Raw genomic sequence first — 22,493 nt, forward strand, 5'->3', positions numbered from 1 at the left:
ATGCTTGCTGTAATATCCCAATGTCCAGGATTTGGGTAACAGGGATGAATATCGCTTTCCACGGTAGATTTTGGCTAGCAATAGCAATTACCTAACAAATGCAGTTCTTCAGAGTACATAAAATACATCTAATAACCATGGGCATTATAATTTCTGAGCCATTTCACGCCTCGTAAAATTCCAGGACATTCCAACATTCGAGGGGCAGAACCCTGATTATTTGTTGCACGTTGATACTCTGCTGGAAGATGACCCTAAGCACGCTGTGCACAACAAAGCAGCAGCTGTTAAAGTAGCTGGACCATTCTCAAAATCAGTCAGTCAGTAACCCAAACACTTAAACTGTTGCTATTCTCCAAGAATGAGAAGCAACAAAATGGGTGGATCAAAGCCATTTCGCACCTACTCTATCAAAACATCAAAAAACTATGGTACACGTCATTTGTCACAGATGTGTCAAGTCTTTTACCACAAGAGAGAATCTGGAAAACCTCCTTGTATGCTCGAGTCAGGTACCAGTACTTGTGGAATTGTCTACCGACGACAAAAAGCTCTTGAAGGTTAAGTGCGCCCACCACTGGGGGCTACGTCCCTTCCACGCGTTCATGGACTTGCAGCGCCTCCTACCTCTCTTCGGGCGTTGTGAAGACGACCCACCGTCTGCCACACAGACATTTGCCATACGTAACTGTGTATCGTCTTGTAAGCTCGTAGGACTTACCTTGTAACGAATTACTATCATTTTTGGGTGATCCTGCGAGGTGATTGCTTGCGGAGCTCAAAAAAACGTGCAGTGGAAATTGATGGGATTTATCATGACAGCATTCCAACGACCAACTCACAGGGTAATAATGCCTTTTATGAGCAGGCAGCTGATTGTCCTATTTGTGGGCTGCCTTTGGATATAGAAATGGAACGTACAAGCAGACATTTGTCGTCTGACGGGGAGGATCCACTGCAGAATTACCGACGCATTCAACTTTAAGTACCAACTGTCATAGCGCCTATTTTTTTGTAAATTGGGTGGGTGTGATGCCCACTGTTTAGTTCAACACTAGGGTGTTTTCAGCGGTATCGGTAGTGACACTGACGTATCACCCTTCAACCTGACATGCAAATTTCACTTTCCAAGAGAATCACGTCAAAAATATCGCTCCTATTCCGGGATTTGCTTCACTTCAGAAACTTCCCGAGACAGTACGTCAGGAAGACAGTCCTATCACCACAGCCACATATCCCAACGATGCGAAATTTCAGCTTTTGACGAAGAAGGGGGTTTTTCCACACAAGTTCTTCCATTCTATGGAGATACTTGATGAAACCACACTGCCCGACTTACCCACACACTCCAGTGAACCAACGGGCACTGTCACAACGAACGTGGAGTAAGAGAACAAGTGTTTGGGAGGAGTTAGTCATCCCCGATTAAGGAGAATATACAGGATCATGCATGAACACCGATTTACACCCGCTCATGGACATTTTAGTGAAGTACCAGAGTTTATGCCTGGGATCGTACTCTCTGGATGATGTCTTCCATTCCACCGCCCCAGGGGTTTAGTGGGGTCAGTGTTGATTAGAACATGTATCAGCATCGAACTGTTTACAGTTATTGACTTTTTTATTTTTTATTTTTTTTTATGTTATGGTTTTAGAGCGCAAAACTGCTACGGTCATTACCACCCAGTCTGTGACTTAGGAAAAACTAAAAAACGAAACTGGAAACCAGCAGCAATGGGAGCAAAACTCAAAAAGTGAGGAAACCAAAAACAGAAGGAAAGCTTAAAAAACCACTATAGAAGGGGGGTTGTTTGTCCCAAAAAAGAGCTGCAAATTACTGACGTTATCTCACTGACACTAATAAACTCGAGAACGCGATCGGCTGAGTGCGTGTCATCTGCTAAAATGAAAGATATGTCATTCGACAGCTGTAGATGGGCGCGTAACGGAGTAAAATAGGAGCACTCAAGTAAAAGGTGTCTCACCGTCCACAGTTGAGAGCAGTGGGGACAGAGTGGGGGAGGATCGCCGCTTAAAAGATGTCGATGGCTAAAAAGACAGTGCCCTATCCGGAGTCTAGTTAAAATTACCTCCTCCCGACGACGAGTTCGGGAGGAAGAGGTCCAAGCACAGGGAAGAGCTTTCACGCCCCGCAATTTATTATCGGGAAATGTCGACCAATGTTCGTGCCATAAAAGAGCAACACGACGACATAAACCACTCCGTAGATGGGCGAAGGGAATCATGCGAATAGCTGGCCGGAGAAGAGAGACTGTAGCCTTGGCCGCTATATCGGCCGCCTCATTTCCACAGATACCAACATGTCCTGGGATCCAGAGGAACGCCACAGAGACGCCCCACAAGTGGAGCAAGTGGAGGCAGTCCTGAATCCGATGGACCATAAGGTGGACAGGGTAGGGAGCTTGGAGATTGAGGAGAGAGCTGAGAGAATCTGAACAGAAAACATACTGTATCCGCTGATGGCGACGGATGTATTGGACAGCCTGGAGAACAGCGTAAAGCTCCGCAGTATAAACCTAACACTGTCGGGAAGCCGAAATCGATTTGGGGTGTCGCCAACAATATAGGCACTCCCAACACCAAACGATGTTTTTGAGCCATCAGTGTAAATAAATGTAGGATCCTTCATTTGTGCACATAGAGCAGAAAATGCGCGACGACAAACAAGAGAAGGGGTACCATCCTTGGGAAAATGACAAAGGTTACGGAGCAGGTAGGTCCGAGGCTGGAGCCAAGGCGGCGCTGTACCCCAAGTGGTCAAGAAAGTCTTAGGAAAGTGGAAGGAAAGAGAATGTAGCAGTTGACGGAAGCGGACTCCCGGTGGTAGTAGGGAGGAGGGGCGCCCAGCATACTCTAAATCCAAGGAGGTGTCAAAAAAAACGTCATGGGCCGGATTTGCAAGCATGAAAGACAGATGGCTAGCATAACGACTCAGAAGGACAGCTCGCCGACTGGACAACGGAAGTTCAGCAGTCTCAGCATAAAGGCTTTCCACAGGGTTTGTGTAAAAAGCTCCAGACAGTAAACGTAATCCACGGTGGTGGATAGAGTCTAGACGCCGAAGAATAGACGGCCGAGCAGAGGAGTAAACTAGGCTTCCATAGTCCAATTTCGAGCGCACTAAAGCGCGATAGAGGCGGAGGACCACTCGGTCCGCTCCCCAGGAGGTACCATTCAGAACACGGAGGGTGTTGAGGGATCGCAGACAGCGAGCCGAAAGATAGGAAACGTGGAAGGACCAGCACTGCTTTCTGTCAAACATAAGACCCAAGAATTTAGCGACGTCTGCGAACGGGAGGTTGACATGGCCTAGATGTAAGGAAGGCGGAAGAGACTCCGAACGACTCCAAAAATTAACACAAACAGTCTTACTGGGAGAAAAGCGGAAGCCGGTTTCGATGCTCCAAGAATGGAGGCGATCGAGACATCCTTGAAGACGTCGTTCAAGGAGGCTGGTCCGTTGAGAGCTGTAGTAGATCGCAAAATCGTCCACAAAGAGGGAGCCCGAGACATCAGGAAGGAGACAATCCATAATGGGAGAGAAATGGGGCGATAGCTAGAGGGGAGATGTTTGTCCTTTCCAGGTTTCAGAACAGGAACGACGATAGTTCCCGCCATCGTCTGGGAAAATTACTGTCGGTCCAAATTCGATTATAAAGGCGAAGGGGGTAACGCAGACTATGGTATGATAAATGCAGCAACATTTAGATGTGGATACCATCCGGTCCTGGGGCGGAGGAGCGAGAAGAAGAGAGTGCATGTTGGAGTTCCCGCATGGAGAAAACAGTATTGTAGCTTTCGCGATTTTGAGAGGAGAAAGCAAGAGGTCGCACTTCCGCTGCACGTTTCTTCGGGAGAGACGCTGGCGGGTAATTTGAAGAGCTCGAAATCTCAGCAAAGTGTTGACCCAATGAGTTAGAAATTGCGATGGGGTCCACTAATTTATCACGCGCAACAATCAGCCAGGAGACCGGGGAAAAACTAGGCGCGCCAGATAACGGTCGAATCCGACGCCAAACTTCCGAGGAGGGAGTGAAGGTGTTAAATGAGCTAGTAAAGAAGCCCCAGCTTGCCTTCTTGCTATCGCGGATGACGCGACGGCATCGCGCACGGAACTGCTTATAGCGGATACAGTTGGCCAAAGTAGGATGGTGTCTGAAAACGCGAAGAGCAAGTCGCCGCTCACGTATTGCGTCACGGCACCTTTCGTTCCACCAAGGAACTGGGGGGCGCCGGGGCAATTCGGAGGTGCGTGGTATTGAACGTTCCGCAGCTGTAAGAATAACGTCTGTAATACGAGTGACCTCATCGTCGACGCTGGGAAAGTGATGGTCATCGAATGTCGCTAGAGATGAAAAAAGTGTCCAAACGGCTTGGGCAAACTTCCAGCGTCTCGGGCGCATAGATGGCAGTTGTGGCTGCAATCTAAGGACACAGGGAAAGTGGTCGCTCGAGTGTGTATCAGCAAGAGCGAACCATTCAAAGCGTTAGCGGAACAGTACCGACCGAAAGGTCCAAATATAAATTTGTCGTGGAGGCAGACAAAAATTTAAGGTCCCCAGTGTTGAGGCAAACAAGATCCGCTTGGTGGAAGATGTCTATTAATAGTGAGCGGCCCAGAGAAGGACGCGGATATCCCCGCAGCAGGTGGTGGGGATTGAAGTCCCCAACCAGCAAATACGGCGGCGGAAACTGACCAAGAAGATGAAGGAGATCAGCTCTTGCCGTTGGTGTGGATGATGGAATGGCTGGCTCTGAGCACTATGGGACTCAACTGCTGTGGTCATAAGTCCCCTGGATGATGGAATGTATACAGTACAAAGAGAGAAGTTTTATCCAGAAAGGGAAAGACGGACAGCAACAGCTTGGAAGGAACTGTTTAAGGGAATTGGGTAATAGTGGACAGTATCATGGAGAAGAGTCATGAGTCCTCCATGTGCTGGAGTGCCATCAACAGAGGGGAGATCAAATCTGACTGACTGAAAATGAGGGAAAACAAAGCGATCGTGAGGACGCAGCTTTGTTTCCTGAAGACAAAAGACGACCGGCGAGTACGATCGTAAGAGGATCGACAATTCATCCCGATTGGCTCGAATGGCGCGGATAATCCAATGGATAATGGAGATAGGGTGGACAGAAAATGGAAGAATGTGACCAAGGACTGCTCAGAGCCGGCGGCCGACAGCGTCGAACAGCATTCTGCCAAAGGCAGAAGATCCTGATCCATAGGTTGTTCGGGAGCAGCTCCTGCCACCAGCGATCGGCCGATTGATCGGCCGCCAGCAGTGCGCCTCGGCGATACAGAAGACGGCCGAGGGAGGCTACCGCCAGGTGGTGCTATAGCTGGGACACGCCGTGGCGGAGAAGGAGAGGAACTGGGTTTCTTATTAGCCTTCTTAGAAACAGGATGTTTAGATGGAGGAGGAACCGATGGTTGTGAATTTGGGGTACTTAAAAAATCTTCACGAGTAGCCTCTTTTTTGTAAGTCCTGGTGTCTGATTTTGGGGCTCGTGATTTAGCTGAACCCAACGAAGGGTGAGCTGTAGGGTAAGCAGGTGACAGTGGGGAGGTTGAATGGGCGACCGTGGCACTAAAGGTGGGATCACAAGTCTGTGTGGCTGCCTGCTCTGTAGGCCAAGGAGAGGCAAGGACAGTGCTGTATTTACCTGTGTGAGGCAGAGGGGGCTTTCGACTGGCGAATAACTTTGGAGCAGCAAAGGTCGACACCTTTTCCTTCACTCTGATTTCCTGAATGAGCCGTTTGTCTTAGAAAATATGACAATCTCTAGAGGAAGCAGCGTGATCACCCATACAGTTGATGCAACGAGAGGATGGAGGTGGACAAGCACCCTCATGGGCATCCTTGCCACAGGTAACGCATTTGGGCGGGCTGGAACATGACTGGCTGGTATGACTAAACCACTGACACCGATAGCAAAGCGTGTGGTTGGGATGTAAGGGCGAACGGAAATTATCTCATAGCCCACTTTTATGTTCGATGGAAGTTGAACTCGGTTTCAAATGACTCAATGAACAGCCGTTACGCCCTGGTCAGACAGGTAGTTTCGAATTTCCTCGTCGGACAATCCGTCGAGGGAGCGTGTATAAACCACCCCACGTGATGAATTTAAAGTGTGGTGCGCTTCCACCCAGACAGGGAAGGTGTGTAGCAGTGAAGTACACAGAAAGATTCAGTGCCCTCCAGGCACAAAAACTGCTAACAACAAGGTGCCATTTCGAAATCGGGAACAAGACTCTACAGGACCTGCAATTGCGTCGACAATGAAAGGGTTGACTGTGGAGAAGTCTTGACCTTCGTCCGACCGAGAAACAACAAGGAACAATGGCACTGATGGAAGAATTGTTCGTGGCTGAGACTCATTTAACTTTCGCTTGTGAGCAGACATAGTAGATGAAGAGGAAACCATTGCGGATGTATCCCCCATAATTACCGGCGTGTCCGATGGCGCGCTCCTTCCTTGTGGGGACCCTCTCTGAGGGCACTCCCGCCTTAGGCAGGTCACAACTGCCGAGAAATGGACGGAGGGACCAATCGGCACTTTCGGAAGGTACCAGCTCGGGTAATCACCCCTCCCTGGGCCTGGCCGTTACCAGGGGGTGCGTACAAGTCCTACCTGTCTACCCGAGGCGGGTAATTACGTGTTATCCCGTCACCGGCTATGCGTGGGAATGCATGGGTCGGCCTTCAGACACGCACAGGGAGGAAAAAAGAGAAAGGGAGGGACAAAAAAAAGGAAACGAAAGAAGAGAGATCTCAAACGCTGCAGTGGAGAAGAGGGAAAGAGAAGATCTAAGGGAAAGAGAAGGACAAAGGAAGGACAGAGATATTATATTAGAACAAATAAGCCCTCGGTCACAAATATTAAGTCTAAATTGACCAGGTTTCGACCCAACTACGAACGTGGTCTTCAGAATTAAACTGTTTTAAAACATCACGTATATAATACATTAATAAAATTAAAGTTTGTACTGACTGGAAAGAGATGCAGTACTTACAAGACACATTTAAAAAAATCTAAGCCGGAAAGGCGACGTCACAAATAGTTGTAAATAAGATGGTGAGCCGCTAAGGGCTGCTCGAACTTGAATGAACAAGGGTTGCAACAAGAACAGAGACTTGCCTGCAGAGAAAGCGAAGAAGAGAGACTGTTTTACAGTTTCAAGCATCCGTCTCCAGACCTAGGCACTAAACATACTCCCATAGGGGGAGAAAGGGAAGGGAAGAGTTGGAGATGAGGAGGGGGGGGGGGAATATGGGGGTTGGGGAAGGATATGGGAAAGGAAGGTATGCAGCCCGCAAAGGAGAGGGGGCCACACTAGCTTGGCGCCGTGCTCGCAAAGCACGTATCCACAAAAGAGTTGTGGAACCCTGGCGGGGTTAACGGAGTCCCCAGGGCCATGCAAAATGTCCAGACGAAGTTTCGGCCGAGATATACAAGAACGGATCGCAAGTAGAGGTGTTAAAGGTAAGGACTCCAGTTCAGTGAGAAGGGACCACACGTGAACCGCAATCGTTATCTCCGATGCGGGAAATGGACTACTGCGGGCGGAAAAAGGAGACAGTAATTTGGGTGCTCAGGCGAACTATAAAAGTGTGCTGCGTATCTGACGAGCAGTTGCGCACGTCTGACCTGGAGTGGAGGGACACCAGCCTCCACTAGTATGCTCGTCACCGGACTCGTCCTAAAAGCTGCTGTCGCTAATCGAACCCCACAGTAGTGCACAGGGTCGAGGAAATGTAATACAGGAGGCGCTGCTGAACCATAAACCACACTCGCATAGTCAATTCTGGATTAGACAAGGGCTCTGTAGTGCTGCAGCAGCGCAGAGTGATCTGCACTCCAATTGATGTTGCCCAGGCAACGGAGGGCGTTGAGGTGCTGCCAGCACTTCTGCTTAAGCTGACGAAGATGAAGGAGACACGTCAATCGAGGGTCAAAAACCAGTCCTAGGAATTGATGTCTCCGCTACAGTGAGTGGATCGTCATTAATGTAAAGTGCGGGTTCCAGATGAACGGTACAACGCCGACAGAAGTGCGTGAGACACGACTTTGCAGCTGAAAACTGGAAAACGTGGGCTAGAGCCCATGAGTAGGCTTTGTGAATGGCTCCCTGGAGGCGCCGCTCAGCAACAACAGTACTACAGCAGCAGTACGAAATGCAGAAGTCGCCCCATACAGAGAGGGTGAGACAGACGGCACTACAGCTGCTGCTAGACCGTTAATAGCCACTAAAAAGAGACACACTCAATACGGAGCCCTGCGGAACCCCATTCTCCTGGATAGGGGAGGGGGGGGGGGGGGGAACTATGAGAGGCACCGACTCGGACATGGAAAGTACGGAGCGACAGGAAGTTTCGGACAAAAATCGGGAGTGGTCTCTGGAGACCCCACTCATACAATGTGGCAAGTATATGATGTCGCCAAGTCGTGTCGTATGCTTTACGTAAGTCAAAAAAGACAGTAATCAGGTGTTGCTGTCTGAAAAGGCTGTTCAGATAACAGGCACTATGGATAAAAGATTACCAGTGGTAGAACGACCCTTGCGGAAGCCACCCTAACATGGAACCAGCAAGCTATGTGACTCAAAGGCACAACCCAACTGTGGAAATACCATATATTCCAGCAGCTTACAAAGAACGTTGGTGAGGCTGATGGGCCGATAGTCATCCACATCAAGAGGGTGTTTACTGGTTTTGAGCACCAGATAGATGGTGCTCTCCCGCCATGGCTATGTAAAGACGCCATAATATCAGATCTGATTGAAGATGATGAGAAGATGTCGCTTGCAGTCAGATGAGACATGATTAATCATCTGGCTGTGGATGCGATCATGCGCAGAAGCTGTGTCAGGGCAACATGCAAGGACACTGAGGAGCTCCCACTCTGTAAATGAGACGTTATAGGATTCACTGCAGCGTGTAGTGAATGAGAAGAGGTTCCCTTCCAGCCTCCATCTGAGTATGCGGAAGGCTGGGGATTAATTCTCCTGCGCAGAGATCGAGCAAAGTGCTCAGCAATCGCATATGCGTCGGTAATAACTCGCCATTTATGGTATCATCGGGTACAGCTATTGGGGCCTGGTACCCAAAAAGACGTTTGATCTTTGCCCAGACTTCGGCAGGTGACGTGTGGCCCCCAATGCTGGAGATGTATCTCTCCCAACACTCCTCCTTCCATTGTTTGATAAGGTAGCGTACACTAGCATGGCGCCATTTTAAAGGCTATGAGGTGTTCCAGGGATGGGTGCGGCATTGCCGCTGTAAAGCTCGCCGACGGTGTGGTCAGGGGGCTACAACCAGAAGGGTACACGCCGGCCACACCACAATGGACTGGCTACCGTGCTGGATATCAGGTGCAAAGAAGTCCATGGTGGAAGGCCACCTGGCAGGATGGCCATTGCTGGGAGTCCTGATGCCCCTTGGCACACATGGAGAGTTAACGGCCAAGCCATCAGCAGAGCGATCTCTGTGTGTGGTCAGGGACTACAACCAACACAGTACTTGGCGGTCCCACCACAATGGACTGGCTACAGTGCTGGGTATCAGGTGCAAAGAAGTCCATGGCCATCATCGACACAGAAATCGACACTGATAGTGCATGGTGGAAAACGCACCCAGGAAGGTGTCCTTGCCCAAGAGATGGAGAATAAGCAGGACTGCAATGCGATGACAAGAAAAAGATCTCCGTGCACTATGGACACAATGCACCTTGTAAGGCGCCCTTCCCCAATTGGCTAGATCCTCTGGAAAATTTTGAAGAGTGGAGGTCAAACCCTGCAGGGGCCCATCATAAAGGTCAAAACGTGTGGAACTCCTTTTAGTTGCCTCATACAAAACGAAGGAATACCCCGGGCCTATTCTAAGCCCCAGACCTGCAGGGGGGTATGTTATGGGTGAATGGTACAAAGATAAAAGAAAATAAGAAATGGATGTGCAACAAAGTAAGTAAGTTTACACTGCTTGGGATTTTATAATGCTCTAGCTCACCTAGCCAACAATATGCAAGAAACCATACAGGTTAAATGGCTACAAGAAACACAGAAAATTGGCCTTAGAACACCATTTGAAAAACAATATTAGGCTGCTCTAACAGATCACAGGTGTGTTGATGGTCCGTAGTGTCCATCATCTTAAATCCCCACCCCTCGTGAGGCGTTCTCCTCACGGTCCGCACCCACGGGTTGGCTGTCGGTGAGATTCTGGCGACGGCATCTGTAGTGGCTACGGTGTAATTGTCTCGTCCGCCCTAGTCATCCGTATGTTGCCTTTGCTAAGCGTCTTTTTAATTAGACTCAATGCTGGTTCCCACGCCCTGAGGTTGTAGCCGCAATCTCGTTTGATGACTCCATCCCTGGTAAGAATTTCGATAGCCTCTCTAACGACACTGTCCCAGTATTTGGATGTCTGTGCCAGGCCCCAGGTATGTTGGTATCCCATTTCGTGATTTTCGCACAGACAGTGCTCTGCGACCGCTGACTTGTTGGGGTACCCAAGTCAAGTGTGCCTCTGATGTTCTCGGCAACGATCTTGAATGGTGCGCACTGTCTGTCCAATTTAAGTTTTCCCACATTGACATGGAATCTAATATATGCCAGCCTTCTGCAAACCGAGATCGCCTTTGACACTTCCCAATAATGCTTGTGTTTTATTTGGTGGGCAAAAGACAGTACCTACTCTGTGTTTCCTCAATATTCGTCCTACTTTCCCCGATAGTGTGCCAGTATACGGTATATAGGCAGTGGCTATGTCTTTCTCCATGACTTCTTTCGTCTCCACACGCTGTACTGTAGAGGTGAGGCGGAGAGTGCTTCTGATCTGCCATTCCGAGTACCCGTTTTTCCGAACACAGTTTTGAGGTGTGCCAGCTCTTGGGGAAGACACTCTGCGTCAGAGATTGGTTGGTTGGTTGTAGAATGGACCAAACTATGAGGTAATCGATCCCTCCGACCTTAGATTCACTAAAACCGATAAAATACCACGTTAGGAGAGGCAACTACAATGCCCATAAAATGAGAACTAAGGGACGGAAGGAAAAGGGTGGAAGAAGATGTGAGGGAAAGAAAGTGACTAATTACAGGGGCGGGAAGGAAGAAGCACAGGAGACAAGAGAAACGCTCAATACATAACAGAACCCGTAACGAAAGGAGTGGGAAGGCAGAGGGCTGGGGTGAACCACCAAGCCCAGTTGAAGCCAATCCACTCGGGACGAAAGTGGGAGCAAGAGGGCCTGTCATCCCCTCCATTCACCGATAAGGTAGAAGGTCCCTCCCTTAAATAAAGTGATAAAAACCCCCTTGTCACGAATAAAATGTAAACAATATCCGCCGCTGAGGCATGGTCAGCAACACCAGGGCTATCGTGTCTGGAAGGCTAAAAGTCCGTCGCAGAGTGGCTAAGTTGGGGCAGTCCAATAAGATGTAAGCCACAGTCAACCACAACGACAGTGAGGGGGGTCCTCACGACGGAGGAGATAACCGTGAGTCAGCCAAGTATGGCTGATGCAGAGCCAGCAAGGACAACAGACTTCTTATGAGACGCCCAGGAGGAGGACCGCCACAGAGTTGTAGAATGCTTAATTGCCCTGAGCTTGTTTGGCGAAGAAAGAGTGATCCATTCTGCATCCCAAAGGCCCAAAACCTGACGACGTAATGCTGAGCAAAGGTCTATTTCCGGAATACCAATAGCAAGAGATGGCCTGGTAGTAGCTAATTCAGCCAGTCGATTGGCAAGTTCACTGTCTGGATCCCAACATGGTCTGGGGTCCTAATGAAAACCACCGAGCATCCACATTGAGCGAGGAGAGAAAGGGAGTCCTGGATAGCGATGACCAATGGGTGGCGAGGGAAGCACTGGCTGATAGCGTGCAAACTGCTCATTGAGTCACTATAGATAGTGAAGGATAGTCCTGAGTAGGAGCGGATATGGTCCAGTGCACGCAAGATGGCAACCAATTCTGCAGTAAAACCACTACAGCTATCTGGTAAGGAACGAAGTTCCGTGTATCACGCATGGCTGTAAACAAAACCAGTGCAGCCATCAACCATGGAGCCATCAGTATATATCACTTCTGAACCCTGGAAAGAACTGAGGAGACAGGAGAACTGGTGGCGAATAGCCATCGGAGACTCAGAATCCTTTGAATCGATTGAGAGATCAAGATAGAGTTACGGACGAGAGACGCACCACGGAGTGGTACATGCGTGAGCAGTGAAGAGAGGTGGTAAAGGCAATTGCTGGAGCTCAGAAAAGAGCGACTGAATGCGGACAGCTACGGTAAGCCCACATCGTGGCCACTGCTGTGGCAGGGTGATCTCCGTGTCTGGATAAAGAAGCCCATAGCTAGGGTGCTTTGGGTTGCAACAAATGCAGAGCATATAATATATCAGCTGTTGCTGGTGCAGTGGTGGAATCCCCATCTCTGCAAGAAGGCTAAGTACGGGGCTAGTCCGGAAGACACCAGTCGCAAGTCAGACCCCATAGTGGTGGATGGGGTTTAGTATCTACAGTGTTGAAGGCGACGCAGAACCGTTGACAGGACTTCCATAGTGTGAACGAGACTGGACCAATGCTTGATGCAATCGCAGGAGAACACAGCGTTCTGCACCCCAGGTGGTATTGCATAGACTCCGAACAAAGTGAGATGGGAATGGCACATCCTCTTCAGCTGGCTAACATGAGGGAGCCATGTCAACTGGGCATTGAAGACCAGACCCAAGAAGCGATGGGTGTCGACCACCTCGAGGGCCTGGCCATCGAGGAGCAGTTCCGGATGGGGATGGACTGTACGGCGACGGCAGAAATGCATTGCAAGTCTTGGCCACCAAAAACTGAAAGCCATGGGAGAGAGCATATGAGTGTGCCCGACAGATGGCCTACTGCAGCGCCCATTATAGAGGAGGCAACGTAGATACAAATATCGTCAGCATACGAAAAGGGGGACCAACAGCTATCACCAGGCCATTAATGGCTATGAGAAAGAGAGGGACACTCAGCACAGAACCCTATGGAACTCCATTTTCTTGCCCATGGGTAAAGCTGTAGTAGGAGCCAACTTTGACCTGAAAAGAGTGACAAACAAGCAAGTTATGGATGAAAACGTGCAAAGCGCCACGAGGGCCCCATTCGTGAAAGGTGGTGAGTATGTGGTGGCGTCAGGTGGTGCCAGAATTTATGCAGATCAAAGATTGCTGATGGACAAAAGCTGACCAGAGAGCAGACTTCAGGTGGACCAAGTTGTCAACCATAGAGCGGCCACAGCAAAAACCACTTTAAGTCGATGACAAAAGGTCACGGGATTCAAGCCGCCAACTCACCATGCATTCAAGGAACTTGCAGAGGGTGTTATTAAGGCTAATTGGACGGTAGCTATCCAACTGAAGAGGCGGCTTCCCTGGCTTCAACACCAGAACAACAATGCTTTCCTGCCACTGGGTAGGAAATACCCCCACACTCCACAGACGGTTGAAGAGGGTCAGTATATGATAGTGGCCAACTACCGATAAGTGTTGGAGCATCCGGTCCAGGAGTCATGTCAGGACAAAGGTCGAGGGCGCTGGCAAATCCCCATTCGCTGAATGGGGCATTATATTGTTCTGACCAGCATGAAACAAAAGACTAAGGCAGTCGTTCTGAACGCTCTTTCAGGAGAAGGAATGTGGGCGGATACTGAACCAATGCCGAAGCTTGAGCAAAGTTTAGAGCGAAATTTCCTGCCACGAAGTCCGGATTGGTAAGGGCAACATCATGCACAGAAATTCCTGCAACTCCAATGGGAGGACAGTGGCAAAGAATTCGCCAGTTTCGCCCAGACTTGTGAAGAGGGGGTCTGGGGTCCTATGGCAGCATCATTCCCAGAAAATCCGTTTCTGAAATTTGATTAGGTAGCGGGCCCGGGTGCAGAGTTGTTTAAAGACCGGAAGAAGAGCAGTAGAAGGGTGCTGCTTTAACTGTTGAAGAGCACGGTGGTGGTCTTTTATGGCTGCAGCAATTTCAGGAGTCCACAGTCCACCGAGGGTCCAGCTTCCGGCGGGGGGGGGGGGGAGAAACCTGAAGAAGGGATTGCTGAAACAGCTGCTGAAAGGATGGAGGCAGTCAAAGTCTGAGTAGATTCATCAACACTGTCGTGTGGCAATATGGGGGGGGGGGGGGCATGGGAGCAGAGGAGAAGGCACCCAATCAGCCTTAGATATGGTCCACTTGGGAGGGTGACAGAGCGAGAGACACTGAAGGAACGTCAAAACAATCGGGTAATGGTCGCTGTCACATAAGTCATCATGGACGCCCCACTGATTGGAGGGAAGAAGGCTGGGACTGCAGATGGAGAGGCCAATGGTTGAGAAAGTGCCATGTGCCACACTAAAGTGTGTGGGAGCGCCTATGTTTAGTAAACAGAACAGCTTCAACTGTCCTGCCCAGGGCAGTAGTCGTATGACTACCCCAAAGAGGGTTGTGGTCATTAAAGTCCCCTAATAACAACAAGGGAGAAGGGATTTATTGAAAAAGGGTGGTGAGGGCACTGGATGTGGGCAGCCTGTCAGGTGGGAGGTAGAGATTACAGATTGTGATTGGAGTGGCCAGATGGACCCTGACAGAAATTGCTTCCAGAGTGGTATGGAGGGGAACCCATTTACTAACAATGTCCTTGCGGACCAAGGTGAACACACCACCAGAAGCCTGCAAGGGGCCAATTCAGTTCCGACAGAAAGCATGGAACCCACAAAGGGTGGGTGAGTAAGAATTGACAAAATGGGTCTGCTGGAGCGCAATACAAGTGGCAGAGTAGAAAGAAAGAAGGGGCTGCAATTCTGGATGGTGACGCAAATATCCATTACAATTCTGCTGGAGGATTCTCAAGCGAGAGTCCAAAGTGGAAGCGAAAGGACCAGAGTCGGTCACGCCACCGAGTCGCTATCCATCACCAATAAGGATGGGGTAATATCCATATAGGTGGGGTTAGAGTTGGTTCATTGACTGTAGGAGTGGAAGGCTGCACCTCAGGGGGGGGGGGGGGGTACCAGAGGGACCTTGCCTTTGTTCCTGCCTTTCTCCTTTTCTCTTGGGAAGGAAGAGAAGGGTAGACTTCAGCAAGGGCAGGCACAGAACTACACCAGCCAATCTTGGCGCCCACCGGCTGAGGATCGCGCTGCTGATGTGGAGCAGCAGATCACCTTTCACAGGGGTGCCGGGAAGAGAAGTCCCGGGAGGGAGCTCCAGTACCGGCAGCTGCCAAAGGAAGGGACCACTTCTCCAATGGGGGAGGGGGAGCTGCGCCCAAAGGGGTGGGTATGGGTACTGAGAGGGAGGGGGCAGGGGGAGTGGGGGGGCCGAGGAGGATGAAGGCATTTGGCGAATGGGGTGGGGCTGGGATGAGGAGGGGGTATGAGGGGGAATGGACGCAATTGAAGCAAAAGTCGAGGTCATAGACAAGAGGTGGAGCCAGTCATATTTTTGATGAGCCTCAGTGTAGGTGAACCCATGTAAAGTTTTGTACTTTTGAATCCTTCTTTCTTTCTTTCACAAACACCAAGCATTCTGTTCATTACAATTTACACACATTGGTGGGGGACCACAGCCACTCCCCTCATGAAGGGGGCACCCACAGTCACCACAGAGAGGATCAGTGGTGCAGCGGGAAGACATGTTTTCAAACTTTAAGCATTTAAAACATCTGTAGTGGAATGTAAGGTTTTATGTGACATCAATACACCATTACCTTGACCACCTCTGGGAGGAAATCCCCCTCGAAGGCCAGGATAAAGGTGCCCTTAGCAATGCATTCGTTTGGAGGGAACCCCTCGCCTCTCGAGGTTGGCACAGAGTTCCTCGTCAGTTTGCAGAAGAAGATCTCAGTGGAAAATAATGTTCTGTACTGAGTTCAAAGATTGGTGGGGTGTGATGGAGACTGGGACATCACCGAGACGGTCACAAGCATGCAGGGCGTCAGATTGGGCAGCTGAAGATGTGTTGATGAGCAAAGCACTGGACTGCACTTTACTCATCGATTCAACTTCGCCATACTTATCTCCAATTGTCTGCACGAAAAACAAAGGCTTGGTCGTGGCAATACTACCGCCATCCGTCCTGGTACAAACCAGGTACTGAGGGAAAGGATTCAACCCAAACCAGCGAGCTTGACCCTCCTCCCAAGGGGTGGTCACGGAGGGGAAGGCCTAGGGATCAGGAGAAGTGTCACGTCTGCTACCACTCTTAGAGATGACCACAGAATGGTCAGCATAGTGAAGCTTTTGTCGCTCCACGCACAAGGTGTCCACCCTAGTACCACCCACTCCAATTAGGGGCTCACTCCACAGGAGCCACCCAGCCACAGCAAAAGCTGTCTGGCACGGCAGCCATTACCGGGAGTTCTGGTGCCCCAAAACGATGAGCATTGACTCCTGGGCATACACGAGGCGTTAACAGATCAGGTAGTAGTAGTGTGATACCTGTGGTTTCAGGGGCCTCAGCCAAGTGGGTACTTAACAGCCCCACCACACGGACCGGCTACTGTGCTGGTGACCTAGCAGGAGGGGGGCCAGGGTGCAATGGGAAAGGGGAGGGGGGAGAGGAACCTGCACCATGGAAGCTAGGTAGGCAGTTCATCCCCAAATGGCTCACAATGAACGGAAAATTTTGTAAATGGAGATCAATCCTCAAGGGGACCAAAAACGCCGGAAAGGACATGGAAACAGCAAACTGAACAATAGCACAGACCAGAACAAATCTAGTAGGATAGCCAAGTCAACATAACGAAGACCACTGAGAGGGAAAAGAGGGGGCAGGGACAAACGAGCAAGGATAGGGAGGGAGAGGGAGGGAGAGAAACAGGGATGGTACTGCAGCCTTCAAAGGAAAGGAAAGGAAACTGCAACAGCTCGGGGCCCCGTGCACACCACACGTGTACCTACAAAAGGACTGAGACCCCTGGAGGGCTGCGTCAGACATGGTGCGCGCCCTGTGCACCAGTGTTTTTAACACTCTATTCCTCTGCGCTGGGTGGTGGCAGGTATCCACATGCAAATACAGGTCAGTGTGCGTTTTCTTCCTGTATACCCCTTGGTACAGGGTGCCATCCGCTCTTCTTTTGACCATGACATCCACAATTGGTAATCTTCATTCTACTTCGGTCTTGATAGTGAATTTCATGTTCGGATGTACAGAGTTCAGGTGTATAAGGAAGTCTGGGAGCTTGTCCCTTTCATGGGGCCAAATCACGAACGTGTCATACACATAACGCAGAAAACAAGTACGTTTCCATTTGGATGACGCCAAAGCTTCCTCCTGGAAGTACTCCATATAGCAATTCGCGATCACAAGTGGGAGTGGCTCCCAGTTGCGACTCCTCTTGGTTGTCCATAGTATTCTCCATCAAAGAGAAAATACGTGGAGGTCGGAACATGCTTGAAAAGGTCGGTTGTCTTCTCGTCAAATTTCTGTGCAATGAGCTAAACTGACTCTCGAAGAGGAACCCTAGTGCATAATGAAACAACGTCGAAACTCACCAGGATATCTGAGTCTTTCATCTTGAAGCTGTCGAGACATTTTACGAAATCACAGAATTACGAACGTGATGAGGGCATTTACCCACATAAGGGATTAATTTGGCCAGCAAATATGTAGGTGCCCTAATGTTGCTGACAACTGGGCGTAGCGGTCCCCCTTGGCAGCAACTTTAGTGCACCTACATATTTGCTGGCCAAATACCTGGCAGGATTACTAAGCCCTTATGTGGGTAAATGCCGGGAGAAACTGAAGAATCACAAGATTAGACTGACTTATCTGACCTGCAAATAGTATTACAATATAACAACAGGGAATCAAAACTGGGTTAAAGTTACTTATTGGATACCTCCCCTCCTGTTGAAATCGTAGCCATGGTGACAAGGATTTGTAGCACAGTCCTTAGTCAAGGTTACGTTCTAAGGTGGCGATCTGGTTGAGATGGCAAAGCCAAGTAATGAGAGAGTAGAAAACATGTTTGTGGTAACAAATTGACATGTAGCGAAGACTAATGTCTACATCTGTGCCGCATTGAAAAAATGGAAGGGGTCCAATACGTAACTTTTAGGCAAAAATGTGAGTATTTAGATGAAACCGTAACAGTCAACCTAAATGAGAACGGAAAATGGTAAAATAGAGTAACTGAAGAATAGCTTCAAATGAAACCACATACAAAAAATAGAACCAATAACGAGCACAATCAGGAACAATTGCATATCATCGTCTGGACATCTCACGAGAACACCAGAGAAAAGAATTAGTACAAAAGTAATAGAAAAGTTGTGGAATCGTAAGAGTAATTTTAAATAGAAATTAAGGAAGATACAATTATGCAATTAAAAAAAAATACTGGGAGACAGGCAAACCAGACTGCAGACGATCAGGAGAACAACAACAAGTTTGATCCCATAAGAATAAAAAAATATGCGAAAGAATAGAGAAGTATTGACCGGACAGGAGAGTAAAACACCCTTTGTGTAACAAATTATAACACTCCTTGAACAACTACTGTGTTATTAATCACCTTACTGAATTATTACTGAACAATTGCGTTGCAGAACACCAACAAATTCTATAAACCTTTCTAAATTTGATGGGAGTGGTTCAATGAAGTCTGTAAGATGATGATGATGATGATGATATGATGTGATGATGATGGATGATGATGATATAGCCGATGAAACCGGTAGAATATAGAAATAATTCATGTAATCTCAGCTTTTTATACAGTGGCAGAAGGGAGTGCCATGAGCAACGTACTAAACATTCTGACAGGAGGGAGGGTGGAGGGGCGTGTGTGAGGAAGTGTAGTTGGAGATCATTTCTTTTTTACGCCTTTCTGCAACAACTCGAGAACAGACGACTAGCAGAAATGCATATAATTAAAAAATTAAACAGCATTATATATGCTACAAAAATGTTTTATTCTGTTTTTGGTTTTGTTTCAGCGAAAAGAGGGAGAGAATATTGAAAAATATCGAATGAAACGCAGACCTTAATAGCTTAGGTGTTTCACGAAGGCCAATCTGAAGTTAAAGCGTGGTATTGCCACCACGCCATCCCCCACGAACGCATCTTGGTTGTGTGTGGTAACAGACTGATCCGTTCCACAACCCGAGCTTTATTATGTTACGTTGGAAGGTCACAATTTGATTGATAGCTCGCGAAATCAACGAATGTGAAAGTTAACATCCCCCAGGCTTTGGCTAAGCCATGTCTCGGCAATATCCTTTCTTTTAGGAGTGCTAGTTCTGCAAGATTCGCAGGAGAGCTTCTGTAAAGTTTGGAAAGTAGGAGACGAGGTACTGGCAGAAGTAAAGCTGTGAGGACGGGGCATAGAGTCGTGCTTGGGTAGCTCAGTTGGTAAAGCACTTGCCCCCCGAAAGGCAAAGGTCCCGAGTTCGAGTCTCGGTCCGGCACACAGTTTTAATCTGCCAGGAAGTTTCAAAGGCAAATAGAGTTTGTGGTAACAAATTGACAGGCAGTGAAGCCCAGTGTTTATATCTGCTCCATACTGAAAAATTGAACAGGTTGAAATACGTAACATTTACCGACAATGAGGCAGTTCCCGTGCTTGGTGCATAGGATGTATATATCGAATTGTTCGTCTCGACTTGCCCTACACCACTGTGGTACGTTGTGAAAGCTACCGTTTACACCCCGCGTACCCCGCAAAATGGTAGGCGCCCGTGAAAGGGAGAGGCATTACAGAATTCTCACTGACGTTTAGCACTGGCTGCGCTTGAGAGGCTTAACAAAATCCGAATTATTTAGTCACTGTTTAAGACATAATATTTCAAATCACGGACGACAATGCTGCAACTACGTTGTAGTAAAGACGTTCTTAAGCTGACTGTGATCATCCGCTCAGGCGTAAGATGAGCTTTTTTGATGGGTAGAAAATAAAAAGCTCCTAACGTATCTAAATTACGAAAATATTTCTAGGAGATTATTACTATTATTATTATCGTAAATACAGAAAGCTTCTAATACTGAATAGTTCCAACATATTTTTCAAATACTAGCATTAATAAGTGACATCATGCTGGTAGTTATTATTTTAATAAAACATTTACAAAAACGAAATTCAATGTAGCTCTCGTGATTTTAAACAAAATTGTTTGTATAGCGAGGGTCTAATGTAGCCCTCCACGGGAGGGGAATTACTAATATCTGTTTGCATTCATGGATAACACGATTTTGAGATGAATTATGTGCTGAATAAAAAGTCGGCACTCCAGATTTTATTAGGTACTCAAGACGGTGACCTTTTCCTATATTGGATAATTCGAGTTGAGAGGGCGGTAAATGGAAATGCCGTGTGGCTAGGACCGCCCGTTGGGTAGACGGTTCACCTGGTGGCAAGTCTTTCGAGTTGCCACTTCGGCGACTTGCGCGTCGGTGGGGAAGAAATGATAAGACAACACCCAGTCCCTGAGCGGAGAAAATCTCCGACCCAACCGGGAATAGAACCCGGGCCGTTGGGTATGACATGCCATCGCGCTGACCACTCAGCTACCAGGGGCGGACAGTGTAGCTGATTATTTGGGCGGACAAGAGGGCGATGATTAACAGCAGTATAATACTACGGCTCCTCTCTCGTGTCCAAACAAGTTGCGTTATGCAAGCAATGTTCACACAGTTGTCCAAACAAGTTACGATATGTAATCGAAGTTTACGAAAACACTCTAACGAGCGAGGTGCCGCAGTTGTTACACGCTGGACCCTCAGTCAGGAGGACAACGGTTCAAACCCGCGCTCTGCCATCCAGTTTTAGATTTTCCGTGGTTTCCCTAAATTGCTCCAGGCAAATGCCGGGACGATTCCTTTGAAAGGGCACGGCCAATTTCCTTCCCCATCCTTGACACAGTCCGAACTTGCGCTCCGTCTCTAATCATGTCCATGTCGACGGAACTGTAAACGTTATCTTCCTATCTTTCTTCCGTCCTTCCTTCCTTCCAGCAGATCTATTCCAGCGCTGTTGCATACTTCCGCTAGAAAAAACAGTGAATGAATGAAAGAAGATTGTTCAGAGCGCTAGGGCACTGCAACAGAAATGAACCATAGTCCTCCTTCGCCCTTCTTCATTGCTGGCAAGAACGTGAAATTAGTAAGAGCAGTTTAAATTTATTTCCACGTTTGCGTTGTGATAAATTTTTTCGTCTTTCACGTCATCACTACCCGGCCCATACTGCCTCCTATGATACCCCTCCCTCCCCCCCCCCCCTGCCTCCCGTTTGATCCACTTCTACTTCTCAATGAGTAATACTGCCCTAAAATATACGTGAGTTTAATAAAACATTCAGAAAAAGGAAATACGATTTAGCTTTCGCGATGGTTTATCACAAAGAACGAAATTTATATCCGTTCACTGTCTTCCCGAAAATGCTGAAAACACTATGCCACGTTTCCTCGGTTTGCAATCTTTCCTTCTCACAGCCTTCACCACAGACCTTTGGAGTTAAATGGTTAAGAATTTGGAAGTCAATGACAGAAAGCAAATCTCTAATTCAAAAATAAACAGTGCAGAAATATAAGTGAGTTCACTTACCGTGACTGCTAGCTCCAACACCAGCAGCAGCAACACCAATACCACCACAACGAGCAGCACCAACACCACCAATACCACCGCAACCAGCAGCACCAACACCACCAATACCACCGCAACCAGCAGCACCAACACCACCAGCAACCCCAACACCTCCACCGACAACAACGAAAACACCTCCACCGACAACAACAAAAACACCTCCACCGACAACAACAAAAGCACCTCCACCGACAACAACGAAAACACCTCCACCGACAACAACGAAAACACCTCCACCGACAACAACGAAAACACCTCCACTGTCAACAACGAAAACAACAACAAAGGCAACAAAAATTGCAACAACAACAACAAACACCCCAACAACAGCGAAAACTACTCAAACAACACCAACTCCTCCAAACAACTCGAGATAGCACTTCACAACTTCGGCAACCAGCAAAGCAGGAAGAATGATTCACAGCTCTTCCTTTCGTCTGTCGCAGCCGTCAGCCTGATCACGTGACTCGCCAGCAGCGCCTCTCGTGGCGCCTCAACCACCGACCGTCCGACAAATTGGCTGCGTATCGGTGTTTTGACCAACCGACCGACCGACCGACCGACGAACTTTCACTGTTGGGCGCGTCGCACCACTCGATAGCCGACCCAACAGATTGTGTCGAGTGTAGCGCGATCGTGCCAGCCGCCCGACTAAAATTCATGTTATGTCACAGCACACAGAATTAAATACTATTCTAATACACATGTGGACGTCCGAGGAGGATTAAACTTTAAGGACAGAGTTTTTAAAGACTGCTGATGTATTCGCGGCGATGCAAGAGATGAAGCACCTGTTTCATTTTTTAACGTATACATAATGGTTTCTCTATGTGCAACACGAGGTACCGAGCGAGGTGCCGCAG

General features: G+C 48.5%; 1 protein-coding gene across 1 annotated transcript in view; it reads left to right on the plus strand.

Annotated features, from left to right (window-relative positions):
• The window catches only part of LOC124605883 (proteoglycan 4-like), a 166,679-nt gene extending 144,672 nt beyond the window's left edge, over positions 1 to 22,007 (plus strand). The window contains exon 2 of the mRNA XM_047137832.1: positions 21,604 to 22,007. Coding sequence (XP_046993788.1) covers positions 21,604 to 22,007 — 404 coding nt within the window. The remainder of the gene's footprint in view (positions 1 to 21,603) is intronic.
• Positions 22,008 to 22,493: the final 486 nt, after the last annotated feature.

Source organism: Schistocerca americana, chromosome 3, assembly GCF_021461395.2.
Source record: "Schistocerca americana isolate TAMUIC-IGC-003095 chromosome 3, iqSchAmer2.1, whole genome shotgun sequence".
Classification (NCBI taxonomy): domain Eukaryota; kingdom Metazoa; phylum Arthropoda; class Insecta; order Orthoptera; family Acrididae; genus Schistocerca; species Schistocerca americana.